This window comes from Squalius cephalus (assembly GCF_949319135.1).
Source record: "Squalius cephalus genome assembly, chromosome: 22".
Taxonomy (NCBI): Eukaryota; Metazoa; Chordata; class Actinopteri; order Cypriniformes; family Leuciscidae; genus Squalius; species Squalius cephalus.
The window spans coordinates 4205713-4227463 of NC_137143.1; the positions used below are offsets into that span (position 1 = coordinate 4205713).

The following is a 21751-nucleotide window of genomic DNA, read 5'->3' on the forward strand; positions in this document are numbered from 1 at the left end:
CAGTCTGATCTCAATAATTGTATATAATAATTGTTAAATGCTTGTCCGCATTGGGTTTTTCATCTAGCCAGGCCAAATTGTTATTTTGGAAACCGTTTCCCAGATTCATTTTACTGAATCTAAAACAAACAGCGTGACCAGTGTAGCCCAAATGATTCTCATGAACCGGTTCTTTTTAATGAATCAAAAACAAATAGTGGAACCAGTGTAATTCAACCAGTTCCTGAGCAAATGATTCGTATGAACCAGTTATTTTTGACTGAATCAAAAACGTACAGTGGAACCAATGTAGCCCAAATGATTTATGAACAAATGACTCTTGTGAGCTTTTTTTTTTTTTTTTAAAGTCAGTCTAAAACATGAATATACAGTGTGGTTGAACTGATTCTTTAACAAATGACACTTTCTTTTACTGAATCAAAAAATACAGTGTGACCAGTGCAAAGTCCCTTTAAGACAAGTCATTTCACTCGGCGGCCATCTTTGAAGCGCCTCTCAGGCATGCAAGTGCAGCTCCTATCTTTTTGATTGGGGAAACATCAAAATCTCCAAAACTGTTCGCCAAGCTTACAATTAAATTTCATATTTGAAATCACCAATGAAATTTGACCAAAACTCTCATAAATTTTGTTTCTAAACGCTCGAATTATGACAGAAAACGACATTTTTCAGGCTGGATCAAGCTAATGTGCATGCGTAGTGGAAGCGCGTGTCTGACTGATTCTGGATATTTTAACGGCAGCCGCATCGGCGCGATGACTTTACCAATCAGCAATTGGCTCTTATTTAGATGGCGCCATATTGAGCGTTTTTCCCCATTCAAAACAATACGAGTGACACGTCTTGTGTAATTCTATAGTCTTTAACCAGTGTCCTCCAAACAATTCTTGACCAAGTGACTGTATTGAGCAGGTCAACAATAATAAAATACTTTTTGCAAGAATTTTAAATATATATTTATCTAAATGATCTCATTTGGCTGTGGAATTGTTTTCGAGAGCAGATTTTCTTTTAGTGAAGAACACCTTTTTTAGCAGAAGCTATTTCACCTTTTTTGGAAAACAGACTTCAGTCTGATTGGCTTTTACAATCCAAATTCAACCATTTTTCCTTACATGATTTGTTAACATGAATTGTTGTTAAATTGTGATCTCAATTCAAAGACCCACATGATCATATTCCTAAATGTCATTGATTCGTCTATGTCTATTAAACTTTTGACAAGTAGCTAAGATCACAGCGAACATTAAAATCTGTGGTCGCGATGCTGCTCACCCAGATGTTGTCATTTATAGGTATGAAGCAGCTTCTCAACCACACGGTATCATTATATCTGTGTTACTTCTGTTTTAGGACTGGGATAAAAGTTTATAGTTTGGATATAAACACTGATGTCTGTGTAACCCTACACTTCAAATAAAGATTGCATCGATTACATTGTTACATCAGTAGATGGCGACAAGATACTGTTAAAAAGTTTATTTGCCATTGAATTAGTCATTCAAGAGATTTGTTCAAAAACGAAGGATTCATGTAATCATCCATTAAAACCGATTTTTGAAAATAAATTAAAATGAACTAAATAGTTTTTACATTGACTGCAGCAATTATCATTTTGTAGTAACCTCTAGTAAATTTCATTGTACAGTTTAGTTGTTTATTCAGAATCGTGAGCTCTACTGTAAACAAAAAATATTGTGAGTCTCAATTTATCCAGAATTGTGCAACTCTAATGGAAACTATTTGTGCTTTAAGTTGCAACCATTCAAATGATAGATTGGGGCTCATTTTAGATAATGCTCAGTCGTGTAGTGGTGTGTGTCTCAGAGGGGCGAGAGATAAGAGTAATTGATTGTGTTGAGTGCCCTCTTACAAAGACCCTGCCATGACTCAGTGCTGCTTACCTGCCATCACTAATAAGGCTGTAAAGAGGTTTGTTTGGACTGACTACCCACTGAGACACGGATCTTATGAGCAAGAGAGTTACTCGCCTTTTTGTGAACCGGCGGATTTTTTTTTCTGCTGTAATTAGAGAGAGAGTGAGAGAGAGAGCAGATGGGATGGAGTGACAGCAAAGCACACCGCGTTTTGAAGGAGAAATGAGGAGGCGGCAGTGTTTTTACCTGCAATGCAGTTCTGGCTTTCCCCGGCCAATCAGAGAGCATGGCACAGAGAGAAGGGCGGGCTCTTGTTGCTGACGGCAGCAGAGAGAGAGAGAGAGAGAACGCTCCTCAGCATTCAGCCTCGCTGTGCATCAGTGTGCACTGAGGTGGCCCTCCTCTGCCTCTGGTACATGGCTCTGTCTCTGGCCTGCAAGCCCCTGTTGCCTTCATTAGCACTGTCTCTCATGGGCATCCGCGCGTCCTGTAGGTAAGAAGCAGAGTTGCACTCCTGTCTGTGTCTGCGCTGTCTCAAAAGCATGTGTCTGCTTTACCATGTGTTTGAGAGCTTTGATTTGATTTGTGACGGACAATATGATTAATATAATTGTTGTTTGTGTCATGGTAATTTCCTTCGTGTTCAGAGTATTTCTCCTTTTGCATGTTCGGAGTTTTAAAAGGAAAAATAATGGAGTCGTTTAATTAAGTGAGTTTAGGAAACTGTTTATTCCTGTTTTTATATACAGTTGTATATATATGATAAACTATAGGCTATATTTACCAATTTGGAAATATTATGAGAGTTGCATTACAATTATTTCTGCCGATAAGTATTTATATAATGACAAATAAATATTTGTTCTTGCAATGTTTTATTTGCATAATAAAAGGAAATAATTTTGTTATTTATGTAATAAATCTCATTATACAAACATTTAGTGGCAATTTAGTGACTGCTATTCAAAACTGTATTCATGCGGTTTATTCATATAATGCAAAGTAAAATCTAAATATTTCAGGGTTTTTCCTGGATCAAAAATGGTCTTCTGTAGTGGCAGAGGAACATCCACACACACACACACACACACACACACACACACACACACACACAGTACAACCCCTGGGAACTGCGAGCACTGGATTGACAATATATCCAAAATATTATTAACTTATTCTGCTTATTCATGAAATAAAAAATAATCACTGTCAGGACAGATCATAAAACAAGAACTAATGTATTTCTAAAAATATGTATAAATATGTATATAGTCATTGAGTGACTGATTTAAAAAGTTAGTAATGAAATGAACGTCAAAGTACACATTACATGAGGAAAAAGTGGCAGGTCTAAAATTTTACAAACTTAATGCACAGATAATTTGACTTGACTTATTTTTGACTTGTTTTGTTCCGTCTATTGCTATGGTTATCACTGTCAATCACGTATTTAAATATGGTTGTCTATCCAGAAACTTTGCAGTGTAGTAGCATGAAAAATATAAAGGATTATATACAGAAAGCGAGCAAAGATTGCTGCCATTATAATCACAGAAGCTGTCAATTGTAACACGAGGTACACAAAGCTGCACTCTTGCGAATGCTCCCGTTATAATCAATGAAGCTGTTCACAATATGCAATGAATCTCTTAAAAATGTCAATGTCCTTGAAGGAGCTGCTTAAAAAGTGCATGGTGGAGACGATCTGTGTGAAGTTTATCAGATTAAATCCAGCCACCTTGAAGTGTCTGACTGGGATAAACTGAGACAGAAGGGGAGGTGAAAGCAAGGGAGACGTGTTGAATGCTGCTGTGTTGGAGTCATCAACAGCTCATCACGGTTTTGTGCACCTTCACCTTTGTTGAGATTTGTACGTGGTCAAGCTGGACCCCAGATTGCGTGTTAAAGGAAAGCCACTGCAATGGTGGGGTTTGAAGTTGCCAAGATCCTCTACTGACGGCAACGTCAATGCAATCAGTGACTTTTACCAGACCAAAACCACATGTGTCAAAGGCCACATGAAGCAGGTTTTGCACTGAATGAAATCAATTTAAGCAACCTTCTTTTACTTTGGGCTCCGATACTGCAATGCAGTCCGCAACCACTGGAAACACTGGTAGGACTTTCCAGAGCTGGGCATTTCTGTTCCTGGAAGAGCAAGATTGTTTTGATGCATGCGTGAGTTACTCTGACACAAGACAAGAGAATGTCAGACGTGTTGTGGTTTGTCGTGTGGGCTGGAGAAGTTCTGAAGGCTGTTCTCTGTAATAAGAGTGAATTTAACTCTCTGTGCGCCAAACGTTTCTCCTCCCACTCACGACGCTCACACACGGACCAACACTCATGCACAGACACACACAGCCCCCTTGTTTTTCTCATGCCGAATGTTATGAAGGATGCCATGCATCAAGAGGCTAGGGAGGTGAAGTTTTGGTTTAGATGAATAGTCCAGGCTGGTTGCTAAGGCTTGAGGCTTTTAATAGAATCCTCCCTCGCTGAAAAACAACTTAAAGTAATGGAGGGAATTATGGAAATGTGATTCATAGGCTGGATCTGGAAGAGGCGATAAGAAAATAGCCTCTTTGATGCAACCTCTCTGACCACCTGTCACCTTTGATGTAGGTAGCCTGGCTTGATAGTAAAGCGATTCAAGAGAATTTCAAAGATTCACAAACTTACTCTACACAAGCAACTGGTTCTTCCTATGAAGTTCCCAATGGACCAACCTGATGCCTTTGTTTTCAAGTGGTCTGATAGTCTATTTTGAATAGATATAAATTAGAAAAATCATATTACTGTAATCAAAATAAAATGACCCAGACATTCATTCTCTTGTCATTATTGTGTGCAGCATGCATCAGACTGTCCGTAGGCGTGCTGTCTGAGGCTATACAAACAATACAGAGATTAAGCAGAATTGTGCCGTGTTTAACTAGGGCTGTGCTATATGACGATATATATCGTACGGACGATATAAAAAGTATATTTTTTTCATATTATGCTCTATCGTTTATATTGTGGTGTCGCAAAAAAACATTGTTTACGTCAAAACTTTTTCATCATTTGGATGACTGCAATCTTACACTCCAACCATGGGGAAGCAGGCCGAAACGTTAATAACATGGCGAGTGAAGGGGAGACAGAACCGGGTGACCGGGGCAGGAGAAGGACCAGCCAAGACAAACCGAGGAGCTCGCTCCTAAACGAGGACATGGTTTGGTGAACTTTCTATATGTTTGGTTAACTATTTTATTTTGATAATGAACATGCTGCGATGTCAAATTAGCAATGCTAGAACGTGTGCGTGTGTGAGGCGTCGGCGCGATCACAGGAATTTTTGTCCTTTTGATGAGCCTGTTACTCCGTAATTTATGGTCATACGGATAGGAGCAAAAAATTATTCAAAACTGTAAACTTTTGTAAAATACAGAAAACGAGCACAATGTCGTTTTCTGCCGTCTCGGTTTCCTTTCCGTGAACTTTGGACCCCGTCACGTAAACCGAGGTCAGAAAAAAACTTTCGTTTTGTTAATCTGTAATTATTTAGGTGAAATAGCCTATATTTTGCGTATAGGCCTATATATTAGTTTTATATATTTAGTTTTATTCTGTTTCCTCTGTTCACAGAAGCGCTTTAAGTGTGTGATGTGACGTTGTGTGGATCAATGCTCTACACTATCCTGCAATTTTTGCTGGTTTCAAAAAACAAAAAGTTGCATATTACCTGCTATTCATTTTCACTGAAATGTAGGCCTAATTGTTTGACATTTGGTGATATACAGTATATCCTCGGGAAAGCTAACGCCAGCGCATTGCCATTGCGACTTACCTATGATGATTGACAGCTGAGCACGGGCATTTCACTCACGTTGATGTTGGCTATGCATCAATATCACATTTGCACAGTCTGTAGTCTCTGTACTATTTGAATTTGTGATTGGTTGACTGCCAAATTAAAATATTTAACAGAACGATAAAATAACGTTAATAACCAGTTAATGGCCATTTCAAATAGGCCTAAGTGTGTCTGTTCAGAATGATTGAACAGATTCGGAGCCCTGATTGCTGGCACATTTTAAACTTGAAAGTACAATGTTTACATTTGGCATTTTATTTATCAATATTTTATGTTGGGCCTGTTATCATTTGTTTCTGAAAACTGTTTTATATTTCATTCATATTTAATATTTCTACATTCTTAATCAAACGTTTGCCCAGAAGTTCTAAATAAAGGGAGAAAAATAATCACATATGAATGAGTACATTTGAGTATATACTTAATATATACTCAATATATATATATATCAGCTATTATTTTAGTTTATATATACTAAAATAAAGTATGTTACATGTGGTGTACATATATATATATATATATATATATATATATATATATATATATATATAAACTGTTAATTGATTGAAAAGGTACTATATCGTGATATATATCGTTATGGGGATATGAGATGACTTATATCGTGATATGAGATTTTGGTCATATCGCCCAGCCCTGTTTAACTGTCGATTACATCCCCCTCCTGCATATCCTCTATTGCTCCCTGCCAGCTTAAACAAACAGATTAATTATTACTCGCTTTAATTTTTATTATTGCGCTTTAAAGGATTGGATTTAAGTAGAACAGTGGTTTTGAGTCCTAGAGAATCCAAAATGTGCAGTTCTAGGTTACTCCAGGACTACAACTGAGAGCCACTGAATTAGAGGATTCAGTGTTTCTGCTGGTTCTGATAACGTTTCTTGACTGAAGAATCAGTTGTCAGCACATGTGCAGGCCCTTTGTGTTCCAGAATTTTTATATACTACCCAAAAAGGTTCTTCTAGTCCTCTAGATATCCATGAACTTGCCTCTTGCATTCTAAGCAGGAGCTGCCACAAAACGAACAAACCTCAACTCACCTTGACGTCTTTACCAGTAAGAATTTTATTCTTATATCTAATATATTCTTATATAAATGTATATCTTTATTAAGGCTATAGCCTTCATAATTTTCATCATCATTTAGATTTTTTAGTGTGCAACTTTGCATGAGCATCTTGTATTATGACTAGTAAATCCCTGACTTGATCAGAATATTTGTCTGGCAATTCAGTGGTCAAATGCCAGTCGGATGAGAATTTGTTGAGTGTTGTAGAGACTGCTTTCTTACTGTGGTGAATAAGGCACTCAACCCCATGTTTCTCCGTGGCGAACTGTCATTCTTATTCACTCTTTTCCTGAAGTGATTCATTGCTGGACCCAGTTATTGTTTTCTGGTCAGATTATTTTTATATGTGCTTTACATTCCATTTGCTGATAGCAGTGTAATTGATTTGCTTTTATAGAAATTTGCATAAGAGTCTTGAAATGTCAACATAAAATGAAATTCATGCTTTCTATAAAAAAAAAAGCATGTTATTGATCTTAGTGTGTCTTCATGATGTCTTGATCTTCCAATCTTCTCCAATCATTTCGTCTGTTTAAACCCTGCCCTTTCTTACAATCAACAAAGCTCTCATTCAGATCTGCCTCCATCCAGTCAACAATCAATGTATATACATCACAATATGAAAGATCTATCGCTACGTCCGTTACATTGCTAATTTAAAGCTGAAGTGTGCAATTCATTTTGATGCAAACATTCTTTCTTTTAGCCCAGTTAAATATGCTGAGACGAGTATGGCCCTGTCCCAAATGGCACTCTTCATGTCCGTTGAGTCCACAAGACCATAGAAAATGACCTTATCATTTTAGGTTTCAGAAAGGGGCTCACGAGCACCACCTTCTGCACACTTTCGCCGAGCCCACACTGAAGCCCTCTCCGTCGGCAGACTTCTACCCAACAGTCAAAGTCGTGTTATGTCATGAAAGTGTGGACTTGGAGGAAGATTGCAAGGGCTTATGGTACCATTAAGTAAGCCATTTGTAGGCTATAGCAACTCTGACTTAACCAATGGCGTGAGTTGGGGTGGGAAATGGAATATCTGTATGTTCCACCAATGTAAAAGTTAAATGGACAAAAAAATCCCCCTACTCTTCAAAATTGAATCAAACATGCATTGTTTTGATTCTAAGTCTTCGTTGTGGTGAATATTTGTTCTTTGAATATTTATGCCTTAGGTCATCAAAATAACAGGCAAAAATAGCAAAATAACCAATGTCCTATCCACACAGCACTGAAAGGGCAGGCGAATATTTAGACTGACACCAGTGAAATGCAAGGCATTCTGTTATTTCGACTGCTTTGTGCTGTGTAAGCTGACAACAGTAGAAAATAGGACCACCCACAATCTCTCCAGACGTTTGTGTTTCACAGTCTTTATCCATCCCTCCTGCAGCAGATCAGTTATCTGAAGACAGACCACATTTTCATGGTTTCCACAAACAAAACAGTGGTTAGAGAATGATTTTTGTTTTTGTCTTTCTTCATATCAAAACATATTTATAAAGAATAATACATTTATTAGTAGTATTAATCAATTTTTTTTATTTAATTTAATTTTAAATGAAGAACTTGACTGCTCTCCCATTGCATGACTTGAAATGCTGTTTAATGATGCACTTGTGTCTGAATGAAAGCAACTCTCTGCATCCATGTTGGAACAACTAGAGGAAAGCTTTTCCAGAAAAGTTGAAGCTCTTAAGGAGGACATACTCCATATTAATGCCCGTGACTTTGAGCTCCAAACCCAAATGTGCTTCAACAAGCACTAATGGGTGTGGTGTCAGGGTGGGCACGTTGTGCACATTCACCCTAGACTGCACATCACTTCAATTCTATATGTCTGCAGTAAGTTGCGACATTGCTTGGCAACAGCAAATAACTAAACTCCGAATCACGTTGTTCTCATCAAAACTACTTAATAACAAGTCCTTCCTTGTTTGAGAAATGCCCCGCTCTATATTTTATAGCGCTCTATATTTTATGTAGGTCCTGCCCACTGATTGCCACACAAATATATCTAGCATAGTATAAATGATACAGCAGAATCTCTACTGGTTGATGCATTTCATGCAGAAGTATACCACTTGAAAACATGTGATTTCTTTAACTTGCGTTTTATTTCAGTGTCTTGTCTCATTAACTGCGGTGCAGGGAGATGTTATGTCTGCAGTGATCTCTCTGCGTTAATTACTGTCGGCTCTCAGATTACCGTTCCAGTCATTATCTTTTAATAAATGCGTGTCTTTGAATTGTTTGAACTTACTGAACGATAATATAAGAACTTTTTATATGAGAAAAGGTTTTTGTCATTACACTCTTTCTAAAAGCAAAACGTGATTATTCCACCCAGGGGTTTTATTTTTTTAGCAGTGACAGAACAATCTGAAGGCCATCCGTCATTTTGACATTACACTGAGGGTGATGTTTTGTAATTTGTAGCTGCAAGCTGGGTCCCTGCGGGTCTTTAACAAGTCTTAATTTCAGTTTGATCAAATTTAAGGCCTTAAACGGTATAAGAAAAGTTTTAATTATCATTTTATGAGGTCTTTAATTTGAGGACGGAAAAAAAGGAGTTGCAATGCAGCATATTGTGATTATTACACGTCAAAAGGCTATCATTGAATTAAATGCGCTTCATTTTCTGTTCATTATGAGTATATTGAATAAAACAAGTTTTCAGGATTTTAAACTTTCAGTTACCCTGTTTTTTCTGGTAAGCAGTATTAAGTCCTTGTTGAATGTTAAAGGGGTCATGAGATGCCCATTTTCCACAAGTTGGTATGATTCTTTAGGGTCTTCATTTAAAGCTTGTAACATACTTTGATTAAAATTCCTCAATGGTTGTGTAAAACAACACCCTTTTACCTCCTCAAAAACAGCTCTGTTCACAGCGACCCGTTTAGGTGCATGTCACTTTAAATGATAATGTGCAACTGCTCACCCCACCCCTCTCTTCCATGAGGGGTGTCGACACAAGACACACAAAGTGCTGCCTTGTTGGACAGTAGCCTATACAAATGGCTGAGGGCGGAAATATGCTAATACGGGACAGTCCGTCAGTGATCGTGGGCGGAGTATGAGCAATATGCTCATCATATTGCTCAGAAAATATGAGTACTCCTTAAAAAAAAAAGGAGTGAATGGATTTTTTTCATTGAATGGTGGTTGTGTCCACACACTGCAAAGACATTTATATGCAAACACCGTATAAAAGAGAGTTTTGCATCCGATGACCCCTTTAACATTCAGCAGTCCCTGTCAACTTGTTTGTATTTTATGCTATCAGATTGCGATCAGTTCATGAGATCGGACAAATTAAGTGGCTACCGATCAACTCATAGAATGTGATTATCTGCCGATGCCAGTCTGTGGCCGATGGATTGGAGCGTCCCTGAGACTCTAAAACAGGGGTTCTCAAAGTTTTGATAGGTGAGGGCCAATTTAGGAACCCAACATTGAACTGAGGGCCGCCAAAGGGGCGGGGGAGAAAAATTAAAAAAAAATACTGAAAAGAAAATCCCATTTGAAATAATTGTAATGACCAGGTTGCATCTCTACAGTTTACATTTATTGCAATAAACACATTTTAATTTATAACTGAGGCCAAACCTGGCAAAACTTGTGAAAATCTTGAGAAAAATTGCAATGCAAACAAAATCCCTGGGGTTCTCTACCCTCAACAGACAAATTTGGGATATAACAGTCCTGTGTGCAGTCCATTTCAAGTACAAACTTATTTAGAACAAACAGTCTCAGGCTGCCTTGCTTCTTATCAGCATAGGCCTTATTCAGGGGCAATTCCAGCTACCAAAGCGGGACAGGGACAGGGACAGGGAGAGAGAGAGAGAGAGAGAGACAGAGAGAGAGACAGAGACAGAGACAGAGAGAGAGAGAACAGAGAGAGAGAGAGAGAGAGAGAGAGAGAGAACAGAGAGAGAGAGAAACTTTTCAAATAGAAGCTTACCAAACAAGTCATCATCATTCATATCTATCAACCTGTCAGTCGCGTTTCCATATACAGATTTGCGCAAATGTTTTGCACTATTATTATCTATCTTTTTTAACCCGTAATTGAAAAATGAAAAATGAACGGTTGTTGTCTTTTTAAAATGCAAAGTTGAACACCAAAATTTTAATTTGAACTGGCTAACGTTACACCAACTGCTGCGCAAAAAAGTAAATATCGACGAATTTTCAGATTTTTGTTTATGATTTTTTGCCCCTTTATTAAACATTTAAAATATTCACAAATTAATATGGAAAACATGTCGATTTTACTGGTTTTCTAAGGCCAAATTAGAACCTGGAATTGATATTTTTCCCACAGTGCTGAATGAGAAGAGCCACAGCCCACAGAAAAGTGAGTTATAGGATAATGATAATAAATGTGTCTGAAAAAACAGCGAGGCATTTTAATTGTTTATTAATAAACTATTGTTTTCTAAGTGTCGGCTAAAAACATATCTCCAGCTGTTAAGCAGATGCGCTTTTAGAGAGAAATGCACCTTTAAGGATTACATAATCAGAAGGTATTAGCTTTCGATTCGAGTTTCAAGCTTTAGCCTACATAGGCTATATTTAGTTTCAGTTCTCGCGCTCCAGGTCACGGAGATCATGAAAGCGCGTAGGCTACTGATTGTTTTATTTTATTTTACAAAAGCACAACGTTTTATTGTTATTATGAGTTTACACAAATAAAAGTAGTTGCGAATAATGTATTATTATTTTCTGTATGACCAGAAATGATAGAGTATTTTAAGTTGTTTCCACTGTTGATAGGAAAATGCAAGTGTTCGCGCCCGCGAAAAATTTGAAAGGTATGGAAACGCGTCTATTAAGCTTGTCATTAAGTTACTTGTCACTTGCGATCAGTCGGACCACACCTGTAATTACCGCTTATGCCTATAGATGCCGCTAAACTAAACCACTAAACAGAGATTAATTTTTTCAAAACAATGTAATGTTACAGTTTTAACGGTTTTACAGATGTTATCAGATGTTATCGCGGGCCGCCAGAAATGTTTCTGCGGGCCGCCATTGGCCCGCGGGCCGCACTTTGAGAACCTATGCTCTAAAACATCTGTCTATACCCTTGACTAATGACCGCCTAAAGGAAACTTAGTCAAAATGAAATCAAAATGGACTATTTTTCATGGAATAGTGAAGTGTTTATTGTAAATGACTTATCCGTGCACATCTTTTTTCTTTTAATTCATGTGCCCTCATAATCTTTAACCAAAAACATTTCTTCTCAAAAACTCATCTCTTCTCTGATGACGTGGCTGCTGTGCTTCAACATCTGCTCTGCTCTGAGCCAGGAGCCGTGTGTGTGTGTGTGTGTACGTACATACAGCTCTGCCCTCTGACCAGCGTAGCATTCATGCATACCTCCACTAATTAACTCCCTCTAGCACAGCCTCTAATTATCTGGGATCTGGCTAAATTAATTGTTTTCTGGTGTAACACCCTCCATGTTCAGCCATTAGCACCAACTACACAATCGTTTTGGCCTAATAGCATGTTCATTAGAATGCATGTACTGTTTTTTTAGCTAACTGCAAAGTTTGCTTGCATCAATCAAAAATTAATCAACTCAAGTGACAAGAGCAGAATTTGTAAATCCCTGAGATCTGAAGTCGATGTTTGCCGTGTATTTGTCGCAGGTGGTGCCTTCATTATTGAAATACTCATTGACGCATGAAGCGCAAAATTGATTCAGTTGGCAAACAGACAGAGATAACCGTTTCTCAATTAAACAATTTCATGTTTGTGAGAACAATCTGTGTTGCCTAGGATTTTTGTGGAAAAAGCTTCTTGAATTTGTGAAAAAGCTTTTCCTCTGCTCTGGAGTCAGGCTGTTCTGATTAACTGCATTTATTCATAATTCTTGCACATTTTTATTTCCCTCTCAACCTGTTTATTTAGACCAGAATCTTGATGTATAGTTTTACATTTTAAAACTAACAGAAACAAACCTGACGTGGGATCTTCAGCGCATTTAATCCGCTGCTTCAGACGTTCTTTGCGCAATGTTCATGAGCCATATCGAGAATCAGAAAGTGTCCTTGTAAAGGCTTATGTTATTTTGGACTTGCTTCGAACTTCCAAGCCGCAGTCGAGAGCCCAGTTTAGGATGCAGAAAATTGCCAATTGCTTGAGAGAGATTACGCTACGCAGCGAGGCTAGCTCATCAGCGGGAACGGCACAAAGCCGCATATCTAATCGCATTAATGCTGGTGCAGCCAACCACTGGAAATAACACAGCAAGTAGCATGATATTGAAAAGGTCAATGAGATATTCATATACAATGCAGGTAGAATTCATGAATCAAGTCTATGATTAAAACAATCAGATTGGCAAAATTGCACAGTGTCTGGTCTTGTAGTGTCGCTCTGAATCTTGGCACAAGGCCCTTCGACCTACATACCGTATCATGACATGGTGACAGGAGATGGATGATTAAAATGCTCTCATTCAAATGTACTTTATCCTTTTATTGCAATTACAAAATAGGCATAGGAATTGATCTAGTAAGTTTAAAATATTTTTTACATATGAAGAGCCTCTAAGTGCCATCTGAAATTTTCTTCTAGGATGATCATTTTTATAAAGCTTGTATATTTAGGTTAAGTGATTTCACTTAAATGACAATTAATAGGTAATTTGCATTGCCATTTAAATGAAATTATTGAACTTAAATATACGAGCCTGATAAAAATTATCATTCTAGAAGAAAATTTCAGATGGCACTTAAAGGGGGGGTGAAATGCTCATTTTCACTCAATCTCCTGTTAATCTTGAGTACCTATAGAGTAATATTGCATCCTTCATATCTCCAAAAAGTCTTTTGTTTTATTATATTAATCAAAGAAAGATAGGGTGTACCGAGTCTTTCCGGAAAAAACCGAGCGGCTGGGGGCGGGCCGTGTGGGCGAAGCTTAGCTGTGCTAACGCACCGAGCTAGTGACAACACACAGAGACATTATTTGTTCAACAGTTACTCACCGTCCGGTTCCAACGCACGACCGCGAACCTTTATCATTGCGACTGCTCTATCCTTAAGCATTAGACGATCTGGGCTTTGTTTATAAAACAATCATCGTCGAAATGCAGGGAACAAACAGCTACACAACTCCGTTTATGCTCAGGAAAACAAACTCCATCCACGGGTTCCTTAACGCTGGGTTCTTTGGGAATCTGTGCAGGGTTGTCTTGCCCTGGCAACCAAAAACACACTTCTTTGGTGACATTGACTTCCCAAAAGCCGGGCAGGGCACTTTGATGGCGAACTGCTTTCACTCTCTTGCTCTGGTCTACGAGTGCGCGCGCGGCCGCGATCTTACCGGAGAAGTGCCCTTAGGACCCATATAAGGAAATTCCGCTCTATCTTACGTAAGACAGAGCCATACTCGAAAAAAACTTTCCGAAACTTGTGACAAACCGGAAGGAGTATTTTTGGAACAAAAATACTCCTTCAAACGTACAACTTAGTTTTTGAAACTTTGTCCATGTTTAGCATGGGAATCCAACTCTTTACCAGTGTAAAAAACTCAGTATGCATGAAATAGCATTTCACCCCCCCTTTAAGAGGCTTTTGCATCTGAACTCTTCATATATAAAGTGTTATAAATCATATTCAAACTTGTCTGGTAAAGCAGGATCAGTATCATTCATTCAGATGTTAAATGCTTAAATAGATAGTTCACCCAAATATTAAAATGATCATCCTCATGCATGCAGTATGACTTTCTTCTGTGGAGTGTACGAGTGACACTTTCATTGAATATTTTCAAAATATTATTCTTTAAAATATCATATTTTGTGTTCTACATGAGAAAGAAAGGTTTGGAATGACATGATGGTGAGTAAATGATGACATAATTTTCATTTTCGTATGAACTATCCCTTTAAGTTTGCATCAGCAGCAAGACTCAAAAAGACTTCTTTATGATCTCGCTTAGCTTGACGCCCCTTAAAATTTCCTTCACAGCTCCCGCTGAGATACTGTGAACCAGAGAAGACAGACTCTCTTATTCTGCAATATCACTACAGTCCCTTCGGTTTGCACCTGCATTGATTTATAGGTTTCATAAATGTCTGACCCTCACACTAGAGAATCCCCTGTGGACATCCATAGATGCAATAGCAAAATAATGGTGGTATTAAATTGTAAACGCGGCAAACCCTACAAAGGATTTTCAATTATTGCCAATAACAGCATTTTAAAGGCATTGGATATTTGTCTGCCTTCCTGTAACATCTATAAGCGCATCTAGAATGAGATGTGTGAAGACGTTTGGCCGGAGCCAGAGGTGGCCGTTGTTGCATCTGTTTTCTAACGATAAGCTTTGGTTCTTCCAGGCCTGATCCCCACCCGAGGGGAGCCGCGCAGCAGCCTGACTCCCTGCAGGAGCAAGATGAGGAGATCTTGGGCTCAGATGATGAAGAGCAAGAGGACCCTAATGATTACTGCAAGGGTAGGAGTCCTGCACTCACAGCACTGGGAGAGATTCATGTGGACAGTGAAAGCATATTATATGCATATACAGTGTTTCCCACAGGATTTTGTGAGACTGTGGTGGGTGGACCTCGTTCCCTCTGGGGGGGAGGGAGGTTAAATTAATAAGTTAAATGAATCATTCTGGTGTTCACTTTGAGGTCCAGCCCATGTTCAGTGTGCAAATTGAACAAAGAAAAAAGTTGGTGAATTGACGTACTGTACCTTCTTAACTTCAGACTTAACCTTCTTTTAAGTTGTGATAGAGTGTCTCAGTCTACGTTACATTCACACTGGTTTTTTAAAAAGTTAAACAATTAGGATATGATTATAATAATTATAATATAGTCATTCATTATTTATATTATTATTCCTATAACAGTAATAGCCATATATTGTAAAACAAATGCACTGTAAAAAAAAAAAAAAAAAAAAAATTATATATATATATATGTCACTTGCGCTACAGTAGGGAAATTGCAATACTTTTGCCCTAATTTCTACATTTGCAAGAGAAAAACCCTTGAGCTTTTATTTTGATGGAAACTACGGTTGAGCCTTTTTTTTTTTCTGGCAGAAAACTAGACTTAAAACGTAAAAACGTGTCTCATTACAAATAGAGGGAAATGCTGTAGTGCAGGGGTTTTCAAAGTCTAAGACAGTGAAAACTCCCTTTTGACACAACTTACCCAATGGCGCAAAAAAAAAACCCACACACATAGCAATGTCAGACTCTTAACTCCTCACTTTTATCATTGTTTGTGTTAACATGAAAAGTGCTGAAAAGTGCAGGCCTCGTTTACACGGTCAGTGAAATGTGACCCAATTCTGATGTTTTGCTCACATGTGACACAGATCAGATGTGTTCTATGAACGTGTAAACAGGAAAAAAAAACGCATGCATTCGGATATTTCGAGATCGGTTTCAGGCCTTGTTCATATGTGGAAATAAATCAGATATAAATGAGATATGTGCCAATGCGACTGTCATGTAAACAGGCAGATTGAATTTTCTGAGGCATTATCATATTTCGTTTCTCTAAAAATCAGTTTGATATACAAATGATATCAGTGAACAAAGATCATGAATAATTAATTGATGCTCTTAAATTCATTTGCATGACATTTTGCAACATGAATAACCTTGACTTGATCATAAAAATCAAATCCTCTCCATGATATACAGGTGAAACTCGAAAAATTAGAATATCGTGCAAAAGTTCGTGTATTTCAGTAATTCAAATTAAAAGGTGAAACTAATATATTTAGTATATATAACTATTTACATATGCATGATTATACTTTTAAGCGGGCCGACATTTCTGTATTTAAAATCCTTTTTTTTCATTGATTTCAAGTAATATTCAAATTTTCTGAGATTTTGAATTTGGGGTTTTCATAAATTATAAGCCATAATCATCAAAATTATAACTTTTGCACGATATTCTAATTTTTCGAATTTCACCTGTAATTTTCTTGTTTTATTTATTTATTTTCTGCATGTTGCTCTCACCACATGTTTTTTTAAAGCATTAAGCAAGCAGCGAAGCAGTTTTGTTGATTTAGAAGCAATAGTTAAGGATTATGCCAAACTTCTCAAAGTTTTCTTTTTGAAGTCTTTGAAGAAATGTATTCAATAAATTGTTTGTATGAATTTTGTTTTTAATAAATTGTATTTTTGAATAAATCGATAGATAACCAGTGTTAATTTTGTACCCTGATTTTCAAATAATTCCTGATGTTTTGTTTCTAGCAGTGTTTTCTAACAACCCCAACATGTTCTAGGTGGATATCACCATGTGAAAATAGGCGACCTGTTCAATGGACGGTACCACGTAATCCGCAAGCTGGGATGGGGTCATTTTTCCACTGTTTGGCTTGCTTGGGACACACAGTATGTTCTTTTACCTGATGGTTTTTCTCTTTCAGTAATACCATTTATGCATTTGAAGTATGTGTACTTGGAGGTAATTTATTGTTTTGGTTGCAGAGGGAAGCGTTTTGTGGCCATGAAAGTGGTTAAGAGCGCAGAGCACTACACCGAAACAGCACTCGATGAGATCAAGCTCCTGAGAGCGGTGAGTTACCCCGACGCCAGCGCTGCCATAGAAAACAAGACCATTTAGTGTCAGATGAATTTGAGAGTATGCCACACTGTGGTGGAAAAAAGTGATTAAGTCAGTTGTTGCCAACATGGCCTGAGGAAAGTAGTTTCATCCAATGAGAACACGGTTTATTTCGTAACAAACCAAAGAAAATGGTTTTGAAATGTTGCCTGTAAATCTGAGAGTTATTTTCTCCAATCCCCATCTGGTGGATTCAGGTCAGGAACACAGACCAGAATGATCCCAGCAGGGAGAAAGTGGTGCAGTTATTGGACGACTTCAAGATCTCAGGCGTGAACGGGACCCGTATCCTTTCAGTACCGAGAACACAGCCTACACACATGCATAAATCATTTGAGACATCCACAGGTGTGTTTCTAGTGTACTCTATATTTGCTTTTAGGCGCAGTTTCAGCTGCCGCTCGATCTCTTGATCCACAGCTGTGAGACTCGGCGCTCTGCCCAGATTCAGTTCAGCTCGCTCTCTTATTTGTGGAGAACAGCTCACAGTGAGCTGGAGCTTTTGGCTTGTGTTCCCGAAAGAGCTGGAATTTGTTCTCCAGAGATACGTTCAGCATCATTTCCCTTTAACATGCGCTGTCAGATGTGTGTATGGTGTTCGAAGTCCTCGGCCACCATCTGCTGAAGTGGATTATTAAGTCCAACTACCAGGGCCTGCCGCTGCCGTGTGTCAAGAGCATTATACGACAGGTGCATATTTTTAATTCATTGTCGTTTAGTTTGTTTGTACAGAAAGTCAAATGCAATTCACAACTGTTTCTCTCTCTCTCTCTCTCTCTAGGTTTTGCAAGGCCTGGACTACCTGCACACCAAGTGTAAGATCATTCACACTGATATAAAGCCAGAGAACATCCTGATGGATGTGAATGAGGCGTATGTCAAGAGACTGGCGGCGGAGGCCACCGAGTGGCAGAAATCTGGAGCTCCGCCTCCCTCTGGATCCGCAGGTGACCCCAAGATCTCCTCTCAGATATGCAAGAGAAACAACGTTTAGATTATTAGTAGAGTTCCCACTAGGGTCAGTAATCAAGCACAAATGCTGCCAAAATATATAAAAATACCCAAAATATTGAAATGCTGTTTCATATTTTTATATTGTTTCTTGAAGTTAGTTTATTAAGTTTGCAAAGTGCAAAAAAAAAAGTTCAATATTTGTATAAAAATGATAATTTTCCATCCTTATTTTTACTCTCTACTTTACATCCACTGATGGTCTTACATGACATCTTTATCTTCATCTTCATCTTTATCACGCCTGTGATTGATGGACCGACATGAGTTGTTCAAAGAAGGGTAGAAAAGAATAATTCATATTTTAAACTGGTTTAAAGGTTTGAGTTCTGAAACTTGCAGTATGTTTGTATTGTAGAGTATTTGTGTATTTGATTTATGCAAAGACCATAACTACAAAAATATGTTTTTGTAATATGATAAATATATATTACAACTAACATTTCAATATGAAGACTGGAGTAATGCTGAAAATTCAGCTTTGATCACAGGAATAAATTACATTTTAAGAATTTTAAAAATAAAATGAAGAAACAACGTACTGCCCCCAAACTGAAGGTACAGTAATGTATAAACAATAAGAATATCTAGTTATTCTTAAACTTTTTATTAGCTAGAAATCACAAATAACTAGAAATGCAATGGTCGAATTCGCTGTAACTTAGTAACCTCACATCCATTCACCTCCTCTGACAGCTCAGCATTGAACATCTCCATTGATACATTATTCAGAGTGACGTAAAGTCTGCGGGATGTTTCTAAATGGAGAGCAGTGACTCATGTGCTCCTCCAAACAACTGAAGGATGACAAATTCCCACAGTGTGAATCTCTGGAGAAGCTCATGTGCTCTTCTTTTGAACTCTGTGTAGCTACTGAGAAATGTCCAGCTTTCATGACGTTGATTGTGCGCAACAAGATGCTGATGTTGTCTTTTCTTCTCATCCTCTTTCTGCACTGTAGTGAGCACAGCCCCGGCCCCAAAACAAGTGAGTGTTCCTCTGAGATTAGTTTTGTAGCGTCTCCCTTATTGCTTATCAGCAGCAGATTCACACACAATTAAATGACTGTGAAGTCTCCAGATTTACTGTTATTCAAACAAACACTCAAACTCCTCTTGCATGATTCTCTCCCTCAGATGGCCAAAATGTCCAAGAACAAGAAGAAAAAGATGAAGAAGAAACAGAAGCGTCAGGCTGAGCTCTTGGAGAAGAGGATTCTGGAGATCGAGGGACTGGAGAAAGGCCCTGAGGGAGGACAGGAGGAAGAGGAGGATGAAACGGAGACGCCCGACAGCACCCCATCAGTCCCCAGCAGTCACACACTGCATGACATCACAGCTGAGGCCACACTGGGTGAGGGATGCAGGACTCAAACCCTGGATTATTAGTGTTAGTGCGGTTAGAGCAAGGCTTGACTTAGCAATAGAGCTGAGACACATTTCACAAGCTCTCTATTTGATTCTGAATCATTCGGGTGTATTTTGCTTGCGTATTAAAGAGATTCTCTCAAGGTTAACGCTGCAAATTATATAGGGAACCTTGCAACTTATTACATTACAAAGATATTCATTTTAAAAATGATCCAAGGGGAGTGTTTAGTATTATTTGTATACTATTGTAGTATTTATTAATATTTTCAATTAGCTTTTATGTTTAAATTTCAGTTTTCATTTAGATTTTTGTAATTTTATGTGCTTATGACGTTTTTATTAGTTTTTTTATAGCATATAATTAATTACCATTTTTAGCAAGTGTTAGTAATGTTAATACTTACTATTTTACTTATTACTTATTTCAGTTAGTTGCCAAGGAATCATTTCTCATTTTGCAAAATTTCTAGTTTAAGTATGCTTTTAAATGTAATAAATATATTTAATTTTATTTAAGTTGTATTTCAGTTAACAAACATGAAACATGATAGTTTTGGTTTTCTTTTTATTTAACAATAACAACACTGACAACACTTCAGTTAAATTGCTATTCAATCAATTTAGCAAACATTTTTATATAAAAAATAGAGTGCCAATATTTATTGATGATAATTGAGCACAAAATCAGCAATTTTACTATGATTTCTGAAAGATCAGGTGACATTGAATACAGCTTTGACATCATATATATATATATTATTCCATCTATACATCCTGTAATATCCACTGAATCATTTTGATTCACTAAAGAGAACCGGTTCTTAAGAGTAATTGTGAATTGAATTACACTTGCTGAGATTTTAAGAAATCATTAGATTGTTCAAATGAAGATTGCAATTAATTAGAAACACCATAATTTTACCTTGCCCCAGTAAGCAAGCGCCTAGCAACCGCAGATCAGTGCACTCAGAACACCTTAGCAACCACTTAACAATGCTCTGACATCCATCAGCAACACCCTAGCATTATATCGTCAAGCACAGGCAAACACCACATATCTTGAAAAGTAAATGTAAATCTAAAGCAGTTGTTAATGCAATTAATGATATCATTATTAACTGGCTCAGTAGGCGCAAATATTTGTGCAATATCTGTAGTGTTGCAGAATCTCTGTGTAGCCACATCCCAGTCGTGATGAAAAAAACATGCTTCCAGCTACTGTCTTCATCGATTATGACTGGTGTTGCTACGCTTTCGAGTCTTGTGCCATGATATATCTGTGTTTCAACTCAGAGATTGTATTGAAATACAAACTTTTGAACTTTTTTCCACTGCAGATGGTGTCTCAGATGGTTGGTCTCAGCTCAGAGGCGGCGTCAACGGTCACAGCCCGGGCCTTGAGGACGAGCAGAGCCTCGATCTCCAGCAGCAGATGAAGGACGACACCCCCGTGAACCCCTACGACAGCGGCACCGAGGGCTCCGACCCTACTAACCCTTACCCAGCATGCAACGGCACCGAAGAGAAAGAGCCCAGTCCTCCGTCCCCTGCCGCCACAGACGGTAATGGACCTTTGATTTGTGGCATGGTTGAGTCACAGTGCCCTAGGGTGCAGGATCAAGAGAGCCCCACGGCGGAGCTGAACGGCTCTGTTGAGGGCCCCAGGGCGGAGGTGGGCCTCACCATGGAGGTGGACCCCAGCGCGCAGGCGGTCACAGAGGAGGAGAGCCTGAAGGACGGTCAGTGCGGAGCCCTCGCTGGAGGAATGCCCCTCTCTTTAATTCTCTGTTTGCGCCTTACTAACTGCCCTCCCTCTCTCTCCGCCTCTGTGTTTTCCTAGAGTCTCCTAACACTGAACTGGTTTTGCTAACATACTAAAACAGCCTGATTTTGCAGTGTTTAATAGCAGTATTAATCCAAGAAAGGGA

General features: G+C 38.3%; 1 protein-coding gene across 6 annotated transcripts in view; it reads left to right on the forward strand.

Annotated features, from left to right (window-relative positions):
* srpk1b (SRSF protein kinase 1b) overlaps nucleotides 1–21751 on the forward strand; it is a 49828-nt gene that overhangs the window by 20067 nt on the left and 8010 nt on the right. For 4 of the 6 annotated variants that reach the window (XM_079857200.1, XM_079857197.1, XM_079857199.1 and 1 more), the window contains 9 exons: nucleotides 15181–15296; nucleotides 17102–17210; nucleotides 17307–17394; nucleotides 17640–17727; nucleotides 18026–18132; nucleotides 18224–18389; nucleotides 19415–19440; nucleotides 19590–19806; nucleotides 21161–21562. In XM_079857200.1, the coding sequence (XP_079713326.1) occupies nucleotides 15181–15296; nucleotides 17102–17210; nucleotides 17307–17394; nucleotides 17640–17727; nucleotides 18026–18132; nucleotides 18224–18389; nucleotides 19415–19440; nucleotides 19590–19806; nucleotides 21161–21562 (1319 nt within the window). Of the gene's footprint in view, nucleotides 1–2231; nucleotides 2371–15180; nucleotides 15297–17101; nucleotides 17211–17306; nucleotides 17395–17639; nucleotides 17728–18025; nucleotides 18133–18223; nucleotides 18390–19414; nucleotides 19441–19589; nucleotides 19807–21160; nucleotides 21563–21751 lie in introns of those variants that run through there. The other 2 variants (XM_079857198.1, XM_079857202.1) reach the window with 2 other exon arrangements.